We start from the raw sequence: 22,804 nt of genomic DNA, 5'->3' as shown, positions 1-22,804 counted from the left end.
CTATTTCCTCTTGTTTTTTCCTAGCCCCCCCCCGCAGATGTTCTGGTTTAACTTGGATTTAAACTTGGAGAGTGGTCAGTTTTGAAGGGGTTTTACCAGCAGGAGAGTGAGTTTGTGTGTGTATGGGGGTGGGGAGGATGTGAGAAAACCTGGATTTGTGCTGGAAATGGCCCACCTTAATTATGCACATTGTAGGGAGAATGGTCACTTTGGATGAGCTATTACCAGCAGGATAGTGAGTTTGTGTGTGTGGTTTTTGGGAGGGGGGTGAGGGGGTGAGAGAACCTGGATTTGTGCAGAAAATGGCCCAACTTGATTATCATGCACATTGTGTAAAGAGTTGTCACTTTGGATGGGCTATCACCAGCAGGAGAGTGAATCTGTGTGGGGGGGTGGAGGGTGAGAAAACCTGGATTTGTGCTGGAAATGGCCCACCTGATGATCACTTTAGATAAGCTATTACCAGCTGGACAGTGGGGTGGGAGGAGGTATTTTTTCATATTCTCTGTGTATATATAAAGTCTGCTACAGTTTCCACGGCATGCATCCGATGAAGTGAGCTGTAGCTCACGAAAGCTCATGCTCAAATAAATTGGTTAGTCTCTAAGGTGCCACAAGTACTCCTTTTCTTTTTAATAAAAAATAAGACTACTTTGAGTAGGAGGAAGTTCTGAGGTTGTCAACCCTCCAGGATTGGCCTGGAGTCTCCAGGAATTAAAGATTATGTTGTGATGAAATCTTCAGGAATTCGTCCAACCAAAGTTGGCAACCCTAGGAAGTATACCAATACAGAAAGGTACGCTGAATATGCAGAAGCGTGAGAACTTTTCACAACTCCACTGGAAACATGTTCTTTCTTAATGGACCTGACGTCAGTTTGTGCTGGGAAATCACGTGAATCAATTCAGCTTTTGGGTTCATTTACACAAGGAACTCACGGATTATGAGCCTATGTGATCCTAAAACTAGCTGAGAGCCCAACAGCTTTTCTAGTGTGGACTGGAACCAAAAACAGAAATAATCGAAGTTGTAATTGCTCATGAAAACTATGTATTTAAAAAATAGCCAAACTTTTCAGAAATGATTACAGCAGTTCTAACAGTTAAGCAAGGAAGCAACAAAAACAGGAAGGGCAAGAGGTCATTTTTCATCAGAGTTTGATTCAATTCCAGCTTATTGTAGGTTGCTTATTTGCCTGCTGTTTGCATAGTATGCAACTATACTGTACTGAGAAGTTCACAATACGCAAGAGCTACGAAGTACTCTTTTGTAAGGCTACTCTTTTGTGCACTTATTTTCTGTAAATCGTTCTGCTGAAATCAAACTGAAGGAAGAGGCGGTGACAGCTTCCTTTGTAACTGTAGACAGAGCTGATAGATAAGGCATGTAAGACTAACAACATATGTTTGTATATCTCCATTGAAGATGACGGGGGAGGGAGAGGGACACTTGAGCTTTTCATTTTTTTTAAAGCAATAAGTGAATACAACTAAGACATGGCCCAAACAGCTGGAATTCATAATAAGAATTGGTAAGCGTTCTAATTCTGAATTAAAAGTGAAGTACAGAGACAGAATACAGCAGTTTACATGAAAAATACACTGTCTAAAGTGTGTACCTACTGTGAACACAATCCTTACAAATAAAAAAAAGTGTCTATTTTCAATTTTACTTTATACATTTGACAGCACTTCATGCATCGTCCATATCTCCTTTACTGATACTGAAGGTATCCTGGTACATTTCATGGGAGCATTTTTCTGTTTCTGGTTATAAATTTTGTTGCAAATTAAAAAAAAATAAAATAAAAAAAAAATCTGGACATCCTATTTAAAGGCTTCTCTCTCTATCAAATACTGGAATATTATAGAAATTAGTCAGTCATTTTAAAAAATTCAGTTTAACAAGGCATCACTTCTAAAACAGCCAAAAAAAAATGCATACAAATTTTAATAGTGCCTCTCAACCCCAAGACTATCAAAGCATCTCAAATCCAGTGTACAGAGCACCAGTGCTATGCAGCAGTTTATGGGGTTGAGGGCAGAGCCAGGAAGTCCGTTTTCTCACAGAATGTGGCACTATATGTTGGAGGAATGCAGAATTCTTATGGGCCACTCTGTACGTTTTTGAATGGAGTCATAGGATCCCCAATACTGACATTAAACAGGCAAAATCTTTGCTTAAAGTCATCATCCAAATTCTTCCATCCCCACACCTGATACACCAGGGTGAGCTGGATGTCGCTCATCAGATAAAACTTTGGAGGCATGAAAGACTGAGTTGCCTTGACCTGTGGGTCTTCAGAGTTCAGACACAAAGTCTGGTGCTACATCTTAAAGCCACCTCCACCCCATCTTTTCAAAACTTCCTTTAAAGCTATCTAAATATATCCAAACTGTTTTAACTAGGACATATAGTTCACAACCGAACTCAAACAACGTGGATTATAGAACGATCTCAAGAGGCCTGGAGAGCAAAATACATTACCGACATATTGTCAGTCAAATTCATATGCCTAGATGCAAGATCATTCCAAAACCAAACTGATGCAGAATTTTAAAAAGTGAGATTATCAGATAGAGCAACACTTAAGACGTCATGAGGACTACTAAAACTATTTAATCTTGTCCACATCATATTATAGTGTATGCTGACACTCCACCTTGTTTCCCTTTAAAAGCTCTGACAGCTATTTTATTAATGGTCCTTATAATTAAGTTTTGTACAGGTCTCAACATTTAGACGTTTGTTTCTAAAAATGCCTCATCTGGTATGAAGAGATGTAGGCAAACTGCTAGGCATTATAAGAGTTTGTAATAACAGAAAAAGATAGTAATTTAGGTGGGGGCAGAGGGAAAACTATGAACACTAAAACCATATGTGGCAGCCTATTGTCAGAGTGAGATAAAGGCATTAACAAATTAAGGCCTCGCTCCTGCAATTCAGTTCATACCTTCTGCTTCCATACCAATGCACCCTTGAGCCTGTGCAGATCAGATAACCAAAATGAGGCCCAAGTTCTCAAGTAACAAGATCCAGGAGTTGGAATGCTACTGAAGGGGTGAGGGATATAAGAAGGGGATTGGATAATCGGCACATATATGTTGCTATATAAGTAATAAATATTAATATCAAATGGCTGAGTTGACAGCTGGGGATTTATTAAGAAAAATTTGTTTCCATTCACAAAGGAGATGTACTTCATGACAATGTACAGACTATTCCAGCATCTGCTACCTGTAACTAACCTCAAATCTCCACGATCTGCAAGTATGCAGCAGCTGTCGTTTTTCTGCTTCTCTCAGAGATGTTGGGCCAAAACAGGCAAAGTTTTTGTTGTTGTTGTTGTTTTAATTCATTTTTGGGGCCCACTTACAATTTGATTTCCTGCTATGAACATATCAATGAGAACGTGAGAATCTTCCAGTCAATAGTCTAAAGATGTTTATTCATGCAGCAAACTGTAGAAGGGGATGTTGCTATCATCACAAGTGAAAGCCAGAGAACAGAAAACATTTAGTTTCTGTCTACACAACAGTAATTGGCTCTCTGTGGTACAATACACAAAAATCAACAGATAAAGGAAAAGTCCAAAAGGTTTTTTGTAAGTATCCTCCCAAAGTATGTATATTATGCACTAATCTCATTTCTGCTCCTCCATTTAACACAGAGGCAAAATCCCAATTATATTTCCTTAAACTTAACACTCTGGATAGCTGTGAGTCACATGCATACACACCAACACCACTGCAGCTTTAGTCAGAAAATAAGTGGTTCCAATATCATCCATGCATTTTAACTAGACACAAATTTTGAAGTGCACTGCCTTTCTAATGGTATTGGGATCCGAGATGTGTTTTCTCTTCCTTTATATAAGGGAAGCCTTTTTGAAGGGACATCTTCAAAGCATGCAGTTTCCTTCACAATTCCCCTACTATGGGAACAAGTAAATTGTCCAGTGACAAACTACTATGCAGTTAAGAGAAGACGGATTAATTAGCGGCAAACAGGTAAAGATTTAATATTTGTGTATATCATAGTAATGACATACTGTTGAATCATTCTGTAATATGAGGAGCAAATGTTACTCATTTAATTCAAAACTCATGCTCAGCAGAGTGTTAATGAAGTTATAATGATGTATATAACAAAGCATATCTTTTATAGGACATAAGTAGAAGATTCTGTACTCCAAGCAAAGCAGTACAGATATTTTTTATTATTATTAGAATACATTATCCACAGATTTGAACAATTATTTAAATTTCAGCCTTCCACTCAAATTCAAGTAATGAAAAGTAGGAAATGACAAGGCTGAATTAGATGAGAAAAATGAGTTTTACATGTTTTTCCAGTGACAGCCAACTTACCCTCATTTTGTTTCATTTTGAAACTTAACACACACTGTATTATATCAGTAACAAGATCACTTCATTATACCAGCAATCTTTCTTCAGAGAATATGAGCACTATTGAGACACTATAAAAAGTGTTTTGTTTCTTAAAATGCAGCCTCTTTGTATACAGTCTTTTTTAAATAGATGTGACTGCAATAGTTACAACTTCACTAGACTCTAAAATGCTTTTAATGACTAAGATGAACTATATTCAAGTTATGCAGCATTCTGAATGTATTTGAAATACTCAATGACTGCTAATCTTCATTACCAAGATTTATTCAACTAAAATATTACATGGTAATATAGCACCCTCTTCTGGTAAACAGCATTATAAAAAAAATACTATCCCTTCTAGCTCTGGTTACTGAAGCTACCATACCATCCAAGACAGGAAGCAAGTGTTACAAAGCTGGAATATTACCATCATTTACTTCTGGACTATGGGCCAAATTTTTATCTTGGTCTTCATCACTTCTCCATTTTTGCAGGCACCAATAAACCTAGCATAATTTTACACTTGTGCTTCAAGATGCTTAGAAGTCCAGGTCCCTAAATGCACTCTTAGTTATTGGCATCTGCAAGACACGGAGGCTATTGTCTGAAATCCTGGCCCAGATGATGACTAAAATGGAAGTGAAGGTTAAATTTTTTCTGCGGGGAGGGAAAGAGACCTTATAGTCTTGAGAGATATTCTTTAAAAATTTGACAAGTTCAATTAACATTGACAGTTACAGTATTACTAATTTGCCTTTTCCTTTACTAGTTTTACAAGAGTCAATACCAAAACTTACTATAAAGAAACCCATCATTGTAACTGCTGAATAGTTGTAGCTTTACTCAGTTGAATAGAATCTACTGTGGTTCCTCATCTAACGTCTCTGCCCAAAAGTGGCATCCTTGGAAGAGTTTTTAAACCATTGCCAGTTATCAACATTTGTACTAAACCCACTAAGAAGCAATGACAACAACTCACCTGTCATCCCATCCATATCCAAAACTTTTTAGAAACTTTAACATGAATCAATCAGCATTGCTGGAAGTTTTAAAATTATCATGTTAACATGGGATCTGGAGTCCTACTCCAAACAACTTTTGAAAAACAGATGCAACCTGGAAGCATTTCAGTACAAAAGAGTGGCAGTCAGTGGGGGTGGGTGTTTAACACAATTTCAGAAGCTAGATCTTTCTTTTCTGAGCCCCCAACCCTCTTGCCATTTTTGTTGGTTTATAGTTACATTTTCCCCAAAGCCTCTCTCCCCTCTATTGCTATATGAAGGGACCATGGAAGCAACAGGAGACACCAATGACAGCTGGACTATACACAAAGTAAACAAACTGGAAAAAATATAGAAAAAGCTATTTTTCTTTTAGGTTATTTCAGTTATAGTCATCTTCGGTTTTACTTGTAACAATAGATAAAATATTTTCACACCAAAGTTGACGATGTCACTTTAAATCTCCATCTTCAGAGATAAAAATCAACCTAGATCCCACTATTTTATTTTCATTCAATGGAAAGCCCACAAGTCTTTATATATAAAGACAAGGTCTTGAGACATGAACATTTTTATCCCCTCTATCCACTCCAGGTCACTCCTTGAAACTCTTAGAATTTTTGACAATTATAAAAACTAGAGCACATTCCTGATTTATAGTGAAATAAGGAGGGAAAGAAACACAGCAGATATTAGACCTTGTAAGTTATGAACAACCAGGAATTATGCATAGCCATTACCTTGCTAACAGCCACTTCCTTTGATAAAATTGATACCACAGTTAGAAATATCTAGGTCAGTTTTTTTGAGGTAAGAGGAAAAAGAATAATTGGCATTTGTTGAGAAATTACATGAACTGCAATGCTCTATTATACCACAAGGAGAGAAAAAAAGAGTAGGAGCGGAGTTAGAGATTTTCTAGGTCTACTCCTAGAACTACTTACCTTTTAAACTCATCATGATAGAATTCAGATTTGCATGTCACCATCTCACTGGCCTGATTATCATCACGACTTCTGACTCCACCAAACACGTAAAGCTCTGAGGCAACTCCACATGCCACTGCCCCAAATCTGAGAGCCAAAAGGAGAAGGAAACAAAGAATATTTAACATATATACACCCATCACCCTGTCCATGCCCTAGCACAATTCTCTAGCTCTTCCATATTCAGCAGAATTAGATCAAGTATGAAGTAATATTTAAAACCGCTCATAAGTCATTGTACAAAATAATAGAGCAGCAGAGTATCTCTTTGGAGACAAAGATCTAAGTTCAAATTCAGTATGAATTGTAAATACTGACACAATACCATTTATGTTTTTCATCCTGTATAATAGCAGTAATTCTTGCAACATAGGGAGTCTACATGAAACAACTATCTTTGGCCACAGATCCTCAGCTGCAACTGAGAAGTATCCAATGCTTCTCGGAGCAAAGGGGGTCAAAGGTGGCTTTGACCATGGAGTTGTCTGAGAATACTGCTCTAAATTGCAGTAGCAATAGGAGAACCAAAGGACTGTGTCAGCAGCCAGAAATCACTGGGGCCTACACAATGGTGCCCTGGCTATCCCCTTTCCCATCCCACCTCTCCAGCACTCCATCTGAGGCAGCAGCTACTATGACAGCTTCACACCACCCGACAATTAAGTGAGACACACGGAATCCACCTTCAGGCCACTTTTGCCAACTTCAGGGCTGCTTTGCATTACCAGAATGGCACAAAACAGCCTCAACTTACCAAATGACCCGGGCCTTAGTGTTAAAACAGCTGTTAACTAGTAAACATATACTAATGTCAGACACGCACACAGCCACACTGAAATTAACATTAACAATTGATTAGTTTTTTTAAAAATAAGTGGGTTGGGACCATGTTTTTAAATCCATATAATTTTTGGTTTTAAATGATAAACAAGTGTCCTTGTAACCTGGATGTGCATGTGCATCTTATTCACCTTCTCTCTTTTAGTGGACAGATGGCTGTCCATTGCTGAATCCGAGGATCGTAACATTCAACAGATTCGAACAGTTTTCCATAGGAGCCTCCGCCCATGGCATAGATTTTCTTCTTCATAGCTGCATAGCAGCCAATCTTTAAAAAAAAGAAAAATCAGAAGTTGAAATCTATAGTACCTTAAACAGACAATGTTCTGTGTTCTAAAAGTGGCAATAAATTCATTGTTCAGTAGTCAGCCAGTCTCATTAATACAACACAGTCTGAGCAGTAAGGAAGCAATTTCTAACAATAAATAAATACTGAATTTCTAGTTTTCAGCAAAAGAACAACATTTGTATTTGCTTGGAAAAGAAAAGAAAACAAGTTCACATTGAGTTACACACCCCATTTTCACTTAGAATTACTCTGTAGAAACAGTAGAACAAGTATCCCCTAAAACTGCCCCTTATAATTAGCTAAAAAAATATAAGACTTATTATGGATAGATAACCATAAATAACAGTCCGTTAGCTTATTAATCTCTGTCCAAAGGGAAAAAAGTACAGCAAGAGTGAAGGTAAAGCAATTTTCACATTGGGCTGCAGTTCAGTTTGTACAGTGATGCCTAAATTTTAAACTCATTTATTTCCATTTATTATACCTTCTTACAATGATTCCTGAGGTTCTCTTCAACAAAATGTATTGACTGTACAAAAATGCATTACCAACATTTTGCTTACAAAATAAAGCCAATGAATTAGCTGTAGGATATATTAGCTTTCAAATTTTCATTAGTCAGACTGATGTAGTTGCACTAGTTTTTCTTCAAGTTTATTCATTTTTAGTAATAACATAAAAGAGATCAGACCAAATGAAATAAGATTTTACATTATTTTGAAAGGGCAGTATCATTAAACAAGTAAACAACATGCATAAAAAAGCCCAGCACAGGTTCCTTCTTTCATTTTAAAATTAATCACCATTGATGAATTTTGCATCTAAGGGAACGATGAAAGCTATGGAAAGAAAAGGACATTTGGTTTACCCAAACTGCATCTCAAACAGCAAAGTCTATAAAAATTTGGTCTAGAAAAACATTTTGCTTTGATATATAAATTAAGAGAAGAGAGACTCCTTTGCTCCCCCCACTCCACCCCCATATTATTTTCATTGAGAAATATTCACTTCAAGTAAAAGCTGTAACATAAACAGTGCAAGTATTTGAATAGGGACTTTAAAAAGAGAGTTTAACAATAATGCTTTTCTAAATTATGATAAAGTTCTCTTACCTTTCTAACCATGGTCAGATCTGGCTGCTTGGTCCAGGTCTTGTTATAAATGTCATAACACTCCATAGAGCATAGCTCCCTTTCTCCATCCTCACCTCCCAGAATATACAGAATTCCATCAATCTCTACCAAACCAAAATTATGTCGTGCCTATAGGAGACACCAATAAACACTGTAGTAGCATATTTACAACAGTAATGGTTGTGTAATCATTTTTAACACTTGCCCTACCTGCAGAAGTTTGTAACTCAGATCACCTCTGTTTAAAAAAAAAAAGTCATGATGCAAAATATCAATCTCCAGAGCAAGCTTTTAATTCTCTAATTTAATATAAGAACATAATATAGGACAAATAAGAGCATTATGTTAAAACAGAGGTTCAGCAAGTGAATTGTAGCATGTTTCTTTAGTATTCAAGTATCTGAGCTATGGACCATACTCCATTCTTCAACTAATCCGGAAGCAAGAATTTCCCCTTCCAGTGACCAGGTCTGGCCAATCAATGCTGCAAACAAACAATCTGCACCCATAATTCCGCATTGGTCCAGCTCTCCGGGTGGTAGCAGTGGTGGAACCTGTAGTTTAGTCTGAGTACAAGTATTTTTAAACACGTTTTCTCTAACCTTATTCAAAGTAGGCTGTAAAAACACTGCTACAGATTCCACCATCATCACCAGAAGAGCTATGCTAAGATCTTCTCAGGTGCAAGGATAAGTTATTTAATAGGAGGCCTATGGTGAAGAAAATTCTGCAGCACAATCAACTTCTTAAATAAAATAAAATCCCATACCTGCTTAAAAAAATCAACACCCCATAAATGTGACTTTCAGGACCTAAATTCATAAAAATTGGAATAGTCACTTTTTGATGGCAACTAAAACATGAAAAAAGAACCCCCCCATCCCCACCCACGAAGCCAAGCTGGCAAGTCTATGATAAGGTTCTAGACACTATCTATGTGTTGCTCTGCCCCCATTTCCTGCCCATCCTTCTGCATGGTCCAATCCTCTCATCATGTTAGATTCTCAATACTATTTTTATATATACACATTTTTTTTTAAAAGGCCAATAAACTCTAATGGGTTACTTCATGAACAGAACCAACCACCAGAGTTCATAAGGAATTCTACAGCTCAGCTCCATAGCTAGTTCTTCAGTAACAACCAATGTTTTCCAGCAGTTGCAGTTATTACTAATCCAAGCTTGGCATCTAGGAAATATACAAGAAAAAAAATCTGCACCATGGCTTTGGTTGGATCAGGTGCAAGCAGCTGGAAAATCAAATTGGTCTGACCTATATACTTCATCCTATAAGTACCATCTGTCCATGGTACTTATATGAACCTCATCAACATAGCATCTGAGTGCCTCCAAATCTTTTAATGTATTTATCCTTACAACATTCCTGTTAGGTAGGGAATTACTATCATCATCATTTTACAGACCGGGAACTGAGGTACAGAGAGGCCAAGAGACTTGCCCAAGGTCACAGTAGAAGTTTCTGGCAGAGCAGGGATCTTCCAAGTCCTAAGCTAGTGGTCTAACTACTACGCCATCCATCCTGTATTTTTCAAAGGAAAAATAAACCCCCATACAGTTGGATAGTGATCTTGCCTCGTTCATTGCTGGCAAGGAACTCCATGAATTGGTATCAGGATCATATTTTTCTCCAGAGCTCAGAGTTTCCTTATTTTCATCTTGACCTCCAAGTACAAACAAAAATCCTTCTGTAAAACAAAGTGCATGTGAAGATTTTAAAATGGAAGTCACACCAACACTTGTCACAGGGCATTGAGCTACATCTTGGAAATCACGGGTTCCTAAAAATGCCTTATTGAACTCCAGACTGGCAAAGGATAAAGAATGTACTTTTCCCTGTGGTTTAACCCACCAGTGCCGACTCTACAGGCAAATTCAGCACTGGTGTATCCAGTGCAACACTACTGAAGTTATAGTGTGGTTACTTGAGTAAAACATTCCCAAAGCGACAGATTCAGCAGACTCCAACAAAATATCAAATTATGATTCCATCAGAGGGAATCCTCACAAAACAAAGCAGCAAACTGGGGGAAGGCGGGTGGGGGAAACGAACAGGTTTGAGTGCAGCTTGCTCTAAGAAAGCAAACTACATTACAAACTATACCCCATTTTGACAATCTGGTGAGTTTACACTCCATTGGCTTAAAGTAACATGCTGTCATTTACCTGCTGAGAGTACTCCATGGTTGATTCTTGGAATACTCATAGGGGCAAGTTCAATCCAGAGTTGCCTATTAGGATCATAAAGAGGACACATGCATCGCATCACAGCTGTTGGTTTCCGTGACCTGAAAAAGGAGGAAATACAGATGTTCTATTTTATATATGTATGAATGAATACTTACAATGCAGGGTCACTAAAATTGCTTGCTCAGTCAAGTATTTTAAGTATAGATTCATAAACGTGTGCATCTGGAAAATACCGCAAAGACACGGTCCCAGCACAAAAGAGCTTACAATCTAAGTTTGTAAGCATACAAGCAAGAGGGAGGGAGGTGGGGAGAATATGTGATGCAAGGTAATTAGATATGGCCCTAGCCAATGAGGAATTTTATATAAAAAGCAGAGTATACTATCATAGAACATTAGTATTTCTTCTCCCAGTAGAATGAGTTTTAAATGTAACTGAACAAGATGTGTTACTGAGTTTTTATCAATAGTGAGTTAAGGTCAGAGCAGGGTCAGCAAAGAACAATTCCCTCCTCCCAACCCCACAAAATACTTGAAAAAGGAAAGGAGAATGGACATTGTCACCTTAAATTGCAATGTAACAAACAAAGAATCTACTTTGGCACTGCAGGTAGGTCCTGATGCTAAAGCAGAGATTTAATATTTTATTAAAATGTAACACTGATCTGAAAAAAAAAAACCCTGTAAAGTAAGTGTTACTTTTGGTGTTCCATATTTATTCTTATTCAGGACTTTCACATCAAACCCACTCAGTTTACAAGTCTGAACAAAATTTTTCTGACACCAGCATATGGCACCACAAAAAGTGAGGCAGAAAGCCGAAGACACAACAACTATCAACACTGTTTTAATCCGAAGTTTGCTATGGAACCACACTGCTATTATAAGGACACTCAGAAACCTCACTCAGCCAATCAGTGGACCTATGATTAAATTTGATTAGAATAGTTTTTGTTTGTATGGTGTCTAAGGACTATGATAATGCTAAATATTTAACAAGTATTAAAATACAAATAAAGATGGATTTTCAGAGGTTTAAGTTAAGTAGCTCATTCACTGAAGAAATTTGACATTCTAAAATGGATCAAACATCAGGGTGTTCTAGGCACATCTAACCATGATAAAAAACAAGTTTTGTAAATGTGCCCAATTAATTCAGCACTAAATGGGCTAATATTAACTTCACTTCTTTATCATTAGTAAGAACATAAGACTGGCCATACTGGGTCAGAGTAAAGGTCCATCTAGTCCAGCATCCTGTCTTCTGACAGTGGCCAATGAATGCCAGGTGCCCCAGAGGGAATGAACAGAACAAGTAATCATCAAGTGATCCATCTCCTGTCACCCATTCCAAGCTTCTCGCAAACAGAGGCTAGGGACATCATCCCTTCCCATCCTGGCTAATAGCCATTGATGGACCTATCCTCCATGAACTTATCTAGTTCTTTTTTGAACCCTGTTAATAGTCTTGGCCTTCACAACATCCTCTGGCAAGGAGTTGCATAGACTGACTGTGTGTCGTGTGAAAAAATACTTCCTTTTGTTTGTTTTAAATCTGCTGCCTATTAATTTCATTTGGTGACCCCTAGTTCGTGAGTTAGGAGGAGTAGCAAATAAAAAATTCCTTACTTTCTCCACACCAGTCATGATTTTATAGACCTCTATTATATCCCCCCTTAGTCATCTCTTTTCCAAGCTGACAAGTCCCAGTCTTCTTCATCTCTTCTCATATGAAAGCTGTTACACATTCCTAATAATTTTTGTTGCCCTTTTCTGAACCTTTTCCAATTCCAGTATATCTTTTTTGAGATGTGGCAACCACATCTGCATGCAGAATTCAAGATGTGTGTGTACCATGGATTTATATAGAGGCAATATGATATAATTTTTATGAAAGTTACCATCGTCCCACTAATTGCTTAAATAGTGCAAGTCATTTCTGTCAGTAACATACTGAATACTTACACTCTTTCTTCACCACCAACAGTCACTATACACTCAGAATAACCTCTGGGCTTGAAAGAGGCTAACATTGCCTCCCCCTGCTGTGGTGGAGTAAGTGGAATGTTGTTACATTCTTTGACAATCTCCCGTACCAGTGGTTCGCTCATCATCTGCTCACGCAAATAAGTTGAATCTAATCCTGAAACCCACACTGCTGACATGACATCCTTCAGGTGAACCTAGAGAACCAGAAAAATTCAATATTTCCAGAACAGTTTAAAAAACAGAATTTTGTTCACCATACTTTAGAATATAGCTTCAAGAGAATTCTAATGTGATGTATTTATTTTATACACAGAAAATACTGAAAAATATTTTATGGATAAAACAACTTTCTAAATAAAACTATTTTAGTAAGCACAGTTTAAGTCTCTAGGTCTTGTGGCAAACAATGGTTACTTCCCCATACCCAACAATAAGCTCATACATCAAACACACAAAGACTAACAACTTCTTTCAGTGTTTTTATCTGCAATAAGAAGGGATGCAGCTACAGTATAAGCAAGAATTCAGCTCAACAGCCCCAATCTACTTTCCATCTATATACACAGTGTAATATCTAAATCCTAGAAATGCAAGAATACAGGAAAAAGAAAATTTATCTACACTGTATTCCCATCAGGGAACTTTAAACAAGCATAGAATGTGGGCCCAATTTACTAAACAGACTACTTAATTTAGTGCATCCTAACCTTTCTTAATTCTGAATCATGGGAGATCCATCTAATTACTGCTTCAAATACATATCTTTCATTTCCAACATTCAGCTTTTCCAGGGATAGCACTTCTTTCAGTTTTTGGGGACTCAGTTCCAGGAACTCCTCTGTGCTGCTGACATCTCGGAAGTGAGTTTCCAGATACTCCGAGGCAAGGTAGTAAACGTGATGCAAACAATAGTGCAGTGCAAAGTCTCGAATACCAATACAGTTCTCAGCAGCTATACAACCTTCTAAAAACTCACAGCAGAGAGTTTTAAGATCTGTAAGAAGCAGGAGATCAGCTGCCTGCAGAACATCTTGGATAGTGTCTTCATTTAGCCTGATCTGCAAGAGTTTGTTGTAAAAAGTTACAACTACAATTCACAATTCTGTCTGATATAACTTTATAACTGGTTTCAGAGTAGCAGCCGTGTTAGTTTGTATTCGCAAAAAGAAAAGGAGTATTTGTGGCACCTCAGAGACTAACAAATTTATTTGAGCATAAGCTTTCATGATGAAGTGAGCTGTAGCTCACAAAAGTTTATGCTCAAACTTTATAACTGATTCTTAGGGCTGGTCTACACTATCACTTACGTTGATGTTCACACTTACCCAGGGTATGAAAAAGACAGCCCCCTAAGTGACGTAAATTACATCCATGTAAGCGCTGTCCACACCTTATGGAGGTGCAGTAATTATGCCAACAGAAGAGTGCTCTCCTGTCAGCATACCTTGTCTTCACCAGATGCGCTGCAGCTGCGCCAATGTAGGCTTCAGTGCAGACTTGCCCTTAGTGGCTGAATAATGGAATATAACACAGGTGTAGAGGATGATTCGAAACTACCATGCAGAAGGATAAAGCCACTGCTGGTGGGCAACTTAACTGGGGAGAGGGAGGGTGAAAGCTGGGTAGAGGACATCTGAAGGGGTGTTTTGTCTGAAGGAACCATGAAATTGGTAAACTCATCTGGGAAAATGAACTATATTATGCTGGTAAGACAAATCAGTACATGCAGAAAAGAGACATTACAGCCCCAAATGCACTTTTTTCTTCTTTATTGTGGCCTTGATGAAGAAACTATTTTTAAAAAAATGGTTTCAGCTAACCAAGAGCCGATGCCACCTGATGCCTGTCTGGAGACCTATTTGAAATTAATTTGGCAATGTCAGTCTTGTTCCTGATGGACAAAACAAAAGTGGATTTTAATCTGAATTTTGCTGGGAGTCTTAGTAGGGATTAGGGAGGACTGAACGGCTGTGGAGACAAATAGAACTTTGCCAGCCTTAAATGGCTGGAGTTGATGGATATCGGCAAGGCAATGAGGTGGGAAGCGTGGACTGCCCAGATAGAAACTGTTCTGTGGGAAGGTCTTCAGTCTCCCAATCCAGACACCTTTCACAAGTATCAAATCACACATGCTTTAAAACCAACTCAGTGAAGAAACTAGTAGGGTTTTTCTTTTTTGTGGGTTTTTTTAAGTTTAACGTTTATTGTTTAAAGTTTGTTTCTTGGGATACATGACATTAAGCAGAGCAAGAGAAGCACATCTGAAGTGCTTACAATCTATTTTTGGTTCATACCAGAAGCCTGCATTCTGGCGTACAGAAGTCATTTCATAGCAAAGACTTAAAGCACAAAGTTCACTATTACTGCCTTTTTTGGATGACAGGATAAGACAAAAAGCAGGGGTTTATCTCTAAATGGTCCTGCTGAATTAGACAGTGAGAGATGCAATAATTCTGTTAAGCACTGTACCTGCCCACTGAAGATGTAATCCAGTATCTCTCTCATGATTTCGACAGAGATCCCTTCGAGTTCAATCTTATATGTAGATCCATCATCCTTTGGAGGATTATAGTTCAATTTTGTTCTGGGGGGAAAAACAATAACCAATGAGTCTGCAGTATCTGATTACCAAAACATCATGGGTAGTACTTCCTTGCAGAAGCTCTCAAAGCAAGGTACCAGGATATTGTTAGAAGAAAGGTATTTTTGTGATATCCTACACAGATACCTGAGCATTCCAACAGGGTGAGGGGATCTGAATCTAGATGTAATGTATATAACAAACAGACTTTATACCAGCTATGTTGGAGAAATTAGGTTAATATAATTTAAGAGGCTAGTCCGATTAACCAGTAATCATGATTATGGCTACATTTTAGTCACGGGTATTTTTAATAAAAGTAATGGACAGGTCACAGGCTGTAAACAAAAATTCACAGCCTGTGACCTGTCCATGGCTTGTACTATATACCCCTGACTAAAACCTGGGTGCTCAGGGCGGCGGGGCACGCCTAGGGTCTCCACTAGTGCTGATCTTAGCATCAGAACCCACCCTCCTTAGATCACTTCATTGTATGGACTTAAAACAGAAACCCTCCTATTAATGAGACAATTCTGTTTAGAGGTTTCAGATCTAACCAAATGTACGACTGTCTTAAACAGTGTCCTGTTTCAGGCCATAATAATGGTTAACCTGAAATCACTTACTTCAGCCCAAATCCAAAAAACAAGAACAGAAAAAAAAAAAATCTTGAGAACATTGTACTTTTACAGAATGGGCGATTATGTTTTGGAGAAAAAGGACAAATATAAGAAGCCCAGAAACATATATCTATTCAGAACCATGCAAATGCACACTGAATATACCCCTTTCAACCTTAACTCTATCCCCATATTCTACCCTGAGGACAACTGGAAACAATTAGACCACATTATCCATTAGACAGGTTAACTTTATCAGTGAGCACAAAAATGTTAATAGCTTACTTTTAATCTTAATTAATTTATGTGATAGATAAAGTGGTCTTAGAATTTCTATTTGTTCTCAGTGTGTGAAAAAAAGGTAGGTATAGGTATGGAGGCTGGGCTGTGCTTAACTGTGAATTTCTGTAATTTAATTTTAAAAGATTTTGAAATTGTTTAAATAGAGATGTTTCAGCCAGTAAGTACACACGGATGGTAGAATAGCAGATATTTAATTAAAATTCCCAGGACACTGATTTATTCCGAGTGTCTGAGTTGCATACCTGCTGCATAGTCACATATCTAAGTGACTGGGGAGGCTGACAGCTGTTATTAGCAAACCCGCATGTATTGATTTACATAATTGCAGTTTGGTTGTTTCAGTCTCTAATTTGGGAATAGGCAAAGGTCTTTTCTCTGATTGGCTCCTATACAATTCTCCGAACTTTGGAGTTGTTTGGCATCAACAGATAAGGCTGCTTCAGCTTTTCTTATGTTAACTTAAGGAAATACAACACTAAGATTTACATGCAAGGCAAAAAAAAAACGAAACAAAAAAAACAAAACAAAACACCCCAACATATCAAAACAGCAAAGAAAACATTGTATCAACCAGTAAAAAGGGAAATTAGGGTAAGGAAGAAGGGGTAAAGTGGAGTTTTTGTTTGTCCACTTCTCAACTCGGCCCTCCCCTTCCAGAGCATCAATCTTTTTCCCTACCAGAATAGCTGCAATATTTGTTATTACATTGTATGCCCTGGGAGTAAGTACAGCCTCTTGCTCCAAATTCACCTTTGAAAACAATGTAAGCAAAAGTATATTGTTATCCTGGGGAGAAGAGCCCTGCTGACTGAAGTGGACAGAGAGATTTCTATAAGAGGAAGAAGAAAAATAAGGGAGAAAGGTTAAGAGGATTTTTTTAAACTATTTTCTTAAACCATTTAATTTGCAACAGGTTGAGAGCATATTTTATTAGGGCGTATTTTATTAGGGTATTTTGAGAATTTGTTTTCCCTACTTTCACTTAAAATTTGAATACAGTGCTTAATTTCTAATATCAGTATAATACCATGAAGCTGCTTCCTATTTATTCAGTAATAAATACAAAATGTTGTGTGCGCAATTATATATAGATACCCATAAATAAATAAAATTATGAAATCCCGTCTTCCTGTTACGAAGCCACAGTGCATGTAGGATATCTGAAAAAATTAGCCAAAAAAAGTGTGTGATATCAGATGTGCAAATCCAGAATCTGCTCTTGAAAAACAATATGAAAAAGACAATATGAAAAAACAGAATGACAGCTGTTTAGTAAACATATAACAATTCACATATATAAAGGAGTACTTCAGATGAAAAGAAAAGGCCCACGTTTAAGGACAAAGTCTGAAGTTGACCAGAACCACACATTCACAACCAAGGGTATACAATGAGTTCAGCAGATTCATACAATTTCAAATCAGTAAAACTCAAAGTGACATTACTCTTGGTCAATTTAAGTTTGATCCTTTTAGGCACATCTAGAAATAAACATTTTACTTAATGACATATCCACCTTCCATTGTGCTGTGACACTGGGAATACCTTTCCCAGACCTAAAGAAGAGTGTTGTGTGGCTCCAAAGCCTGTCTCTCTCACCAACAGAAGTTGGTCCAATAAAAGATATTACGTCACTCACCTTGTGTCTCCAATATCCAACCAAGTCAGACACATTTGTGAAAGGGGAAAAAAATATGAATAAAATGCAATGCTTACTTATTGTGAACTGACAGTAATAAGATAGCAGTATATATTTCTATAGTAGTAACACCAGTTATAATACAGTTTTAACCTTCAGAATGCTGGCATGTTCCTCAATGACACACACACACACAAAAAAAGCAGCCTAAGTGGAGGACATAGATATTATGTCTGCAAAGGCTCCACACTCTCAAAAAAGAGATGCAATTTCAGCCTTTTTGAAGAGTACTGCCCTATTCTTGTGTACCTCCACTGATTACAATAAGGAAGTCTGGGGCACAGTCTTCATGGCGAGTTATTTTACCTTCAATAGGTTACAATAAGAAATAAATCTTGTCTTTGAAACTGAACAGTAAATAAATAAGTTTGCTAGTCTCTAAGGTGCCACAAGTACTCCTTTTCTTTGAACAGTGAAAAATTCTCAGCTACTTTATCTCACATTGAAAACCACCCAGCTTCATAAAAATGCCTACAAAGCTATTGTAGGATGGCAAAAAACAAAAATCAAGAAATAAATACCTACAATTTCTCACTTTAAAAACAAACAAACAAACACACACACACCTTCCTTCCCGGATTATCACTTTGCACCAGAAAGACTAAGCTATAACTAAACTATAGGTAGACCAGCAAACCCTCCTAGCATAGACACATCTTAGATCAACAAAAGAGATTTGTTTTGCCGGTATAGTTTATACCAGTTCCTTGGAAAAAAAAAAAACTGTATCAGCAAAAGCACTTTTTTGTTGGTATAACTGCATCTACACTTGGACTTTGGGCAGTTCAGAAGTGCCAAAAAAAGGAATATCCTTTACCAACACTGCTATTCTGACAAGTTTCTAGTGTAGACCTAGCCTAAGGCTAAAACATGTTTGTCGTAGTGACTCAATCCCAAATTTTAGAAAGTGAGCTCTACTCAATACTAGTTAGAGAGATTTGACATGTCAAGGCAATACTCCAGACTCCCCATCAATAATAAGCATTGAAACCTCCTCTGCAGATTTAGGTACAAACCTGCTCCACGCCAAGACACAATTAAGGCTAACTTGGTCTCCTCCCAATTCAGGTCCCACATATGGGTTTGAGACACATCAGAGCACCATCTCCCCACATTAACACTAAGTCTTGTTTAATTTTACCATTAAAAAAGCTAGACATCTGATAATGTGTTTGGGTTTATACCTGTAACACTCTCCTCTCATTAGGCTTGAATTTTGCGCGTGCAAAATTTTTTAGATCATATTATAAAATAGGTCAGACATAGAAACATGATGAAGCAGTTTAATACCACCCACTTCCTCCTCCAAAATACATGTTACAATGAAAGAAGTAGGATTTCTTTTTCAGGTCACACCCCGGCCCTTTGGCAGCACACATGAAAGATATCTGTCTTCACCACACCCTGTAAAGAGTGCCAGCTTTCCAAATATTTTGCCTACGTACTTGGTTTTTAGGTGCTCTGTAACGAATGAGCAATGTCAGATCCCAAGGCAAATAATCCACACAACAGCTCAGTGTAAAAAATAAAAAAGGGGAGGGGGAAGGGAAAAGGAGAATTTTTTTTTTAATTATTTTTTATTTTTTGTTTTGTAAGGAGGAGGAGGAGAGGATTGCATATAGTTTAAAGCTTTTCAGAGTATAGAAAAATTAAGTTTGGCTAAAAATTAGATAATTAAGTGTTTGCATATTAGAGGAGGAACAAGACAATTCCTTCAACAGCAGCCACAGAGACAGTTAATACATAGCATTCAGCATGTTTTTCTAGCACTATCAGCATTTCCAAGTTAGGGCCCCACTTCTATAACGTCACTGGAATTTTTGATTCATTTTACTGTGTTTTAAAGGCATTGTGCTGGATCATGATTTCATTTGCCCCACTAGAAATCTGATAGTATTCTGCTGCAGCCAATGGATTTAAGATTTACAGCCAGTGTGGATTGGAATCTGGCCGTCAAGCCTGAGGCCTTCTCTATAGTTGGGATTTAGCCATCAGTGGCAAGATGGATTGATTTAAATCATCATTTTAGTCAACTTTTCTATTTGTTCTTCAGTTATTTTCTAAAAAAAGATACATCAACCAGTGAGAATGTAACTACTAAAATATGTTGATTTACAGCTAAACAGAGCCTTTCTATTCAATTTAGTACATCTTCTTTGCTACCTAGGAGGGTAAGCTGTAACTATATACATTTATTTAAGCAATTACATAGCTTACTATTTTCAGATTCTTATTAGCTGTACATTGTTAGAAAATGGTGAATGATGGGTGGAATCAAATATTCATAACTTGAGAACTGAGCCAAGCAAAGCTTAGGGAAAGAGACTATAAAATAGGTGCATGAAACCACTGGGGTGAGCTCAATGGATGATCCTGATGATGGTGTATCCTGGAGTCAGAGGCTGGCTCCCAATGCCTGTGATGATTTTTCCAGTCTCTTGCACCCAGTAGGATAGCCTCTAGCTCCCCCACAGGATCAAGCCCTTAATATAGTACATGACCTATTGAGACATATTTATAAAGCTTGATCTCAAAAGTTAGATGTTTTCCCCTGATTTTTCTTTATATAACAGAGAAGTAGCCTTTAACTAAAGTTTTTCATAAAGGTTTATGCGGATTCAGCATATTTTTTTAAAAAGAAAAATTATAATTTAAATAAAAACATGAAAAATATCCAATATAAATTAAAAAAATTACATTTTGATTCCCCCCCAGAAAATCACTTCTTTTTATCCACCCTTATCAGTGGGCAGAAACTACTTAGCTATGCCAGTGCAAAACCCAAGCACAGACAAAGAAGCTACAATTTGCAACAGTTGAGTTCATCTTGGTTCTAAAGTTAGATAATCTCAACTGGTACAAATTGCAGTTTTCCTTGTCTACGTTTGTGATTTGTACTCATGTAGCTGCACAAGTTTCTGGCCACTGATGGAGAAAATCACAACTAATCCCAACTAGAAAATCTTGTCCACCACAAACACACTCATTAGTGACAACAGGCATATCTGAAAGTGTCGATCACAGCTTGTGTTCGTTTGAACTGTGATCAGAACCAATTCAGCTATGGGTACATTCTGCACATAGACAATCCTTAACCTTTTTGTGTCAACGCATTTGGAAAGTGAACTGAACTATTCTAAAGTAATCTTTAAAAAACTACAAAAACCCATACAATATTATTCAACAGGTAACAGCTTAGCTAGTATTAAAAAAAAACTAGTCGTCATTATCTCTCTTTGATTAACTTTAACTTAGAGTTTCAATTATAAAGCTTCAAGCCATCATTCTGCTGCAGGTGCCACCTAAATTTGGCCATTATATAGCTCATGTTTTCTAACTTCCACTTCATAACAACTTGAAATTGAAAATAGCTTGCAGATTCTTACTAAAACATTTCCATATGTATTAGGCATCATTTTGAAACTATTACTTGTCTACTTTGTCGTCTCCACTTCTGTTCAAAGGATGCCATGCCTGGAGTTTGGCTCTTAACCACATGAGCTGGGCCTTTGCCTTGCTTAGAAATACAAACTGTCTGCCAATTTGTTCACTCTGCTCTCAAACATCTTACCAACATGTACTAGAAAGGAACAAGACCAACTGCAGATTAGGGTTGCTAAATGTACACATTATAAAAAATAAGATATATATATTAAAAATATGAGATGGCAGGTCCCTGCTAATAATTTAGAACTTGCAACCTTATGAGATCATCATAATTGGAAAACATTGGCCTTAATGAGTTACCAGAGAGAAATCTATTTTTTCAGGTCTTTATACATGCCCATCACCATGGTACCTGAAAGAAGAAAGCAGCAAAATGCAGCCAAGCTTTATAGCAACTGGAGGATGAAGCAGTGTGAATGAAAATAAATTATAAAAAAACCCAATAAAACAGTGTGAAGATAGGGGTGTCATGATCATGCTACTTTGTAGATGTGAGAAGGCAGTCAGCTGGACAACTGAGATCTTGGGAGGCTATGAGGAAGGAACATGAGACAGTCAAGGAGAAAAAGAGATCAGATGAGGATTTCAGCAAAGGCAATGATGCACACAGCCAGTATTGCAGAGTGCAAACTCGCTGGCACAAGATATTGGGTAGGTCTACACAGCAAAGAAAAACCTTTGCCAGCTTACTCGGGCTCCAGCCCAAGCCCAGAAGCCTACACAGCAGTGAAAGAGCCCCGCAGCCAGAGTCAGCCAGCACCGGGTTTTTCTTTGCTGTGTAGACATAGCCACTGAAGCCAAGACTTAGGAGGATTAAAAAAAAAAAAAGGGGGTAAATATTTGCAAAGATAGCTACAGTCGCACTAGATAGAATAAAACTGTAAAAAGGTATAAACCCACATGCCTCAGGATTTAACCTATCATTAAGTATTTGGGATTAGGAATGATTTCCCTTTTATTATTCCATAATGTACACTATAGAGTTTCTTGCATTTTCCTCTACGGCATCTGGTACTTCCGAAGACAGGCTACCAGACACTATAAACTGATGGTCTGGTCCAGGATGACAATTCCTAGGTAGTGACAGGCTGATTTACATAAATAGAAGTGTGGTAGAAAGAGAGTTTGAGATCAAGGAGAACATACGTGGAGGAAACAATTGGTCTGAACTGACAAGGGAGCTAGAAGAGAGCGCTATTTGATTCCCAATTGGTTTCTCAAATTTGAATTCTCTTGTCCAAATAAAAGAAAATACAGTAACTACAACGTTAAGTGAGGAGTTACGATCCTGAAAAATGCAACTTTAAGCGAAAC

General features: G+C 37.5%; 1 protein-coding gene across 4 annotated transcripts in view; it reads right to left on the bottom strand.

Moving 5' to 3' along the window:
• GAN (gigaxonin) overlaps nucleotides 1-22,804 on the bottom strand; it is a 57,326-nt gene that overhangs the window by 23,443 nt on the left and 11,079 nt on the right. For all 4 annotated transcript variants that reach the window (XR_012154531.1, XR_012154530.1, XR_012154532.1 and 1 more), the window contains exons 2-9: nucleotides 15,310-15,424; nucleotides 13,548-13,898; nucleotides 12,817-13,034; nucleotides 10,828-10,949; nucleotides 10,237-10,349; nucleotides 8,623-8,772; nucleotides 7,353-7,489; nucleotides 6,340-6,468 (exon numbers count right to left, since the gene is read on the bottom strand). Coding sequence is in view for 1 of the 4 variants with exons in the window: in XM_073308040.1 (XP_073164141.1) it covers nucleotides 6,340-6,468; nucleotides 7,353-7,489; nucleotides 8,623-8,772; nucleotides 10,237-10,349; nucleotides 10,828-10,949; nucleotides 12,817-13,034; nucleotides 13,548-13,898; nucleotides 15,310-15,424 (1,335 nt within the window). In the remaining 3 variants the exon portion in view is untranslated. The remainder of the gene's footprint in view (nucleotides 1-6,339; nucleotides 6,469-7,352; nucleotides 7,490-8,622; nucleotides 8,773-10,236; nucleotides 10,350-10,827; nucleotides 10,950-12,816; nucleotides 13,035-13,547; nucleotides 13,899-15,309; nucleotides 15,425-22,804) is intronic.

The sequence above is a fragment of the Lepidochelys kempii genome, chromosome 12, assembly GCF_965140265.1.
Source record: "Lepidochelys kempii isolate rLepKem1 chromosome 12, rLepKem1.hap2, whole genome shotgun sequence".
NCBI classification, from domain to species: domain Eukaryota; kingdom Metazoa; phylum Chordata; order Testudines; family Cheloniidae; genus Lepidochelys; species Lepidochelys kempii.
Note: the sequence above shows the minus strand (reverse complement) of the source record. Positions and strands in the feature narration are given on the sequence as shown.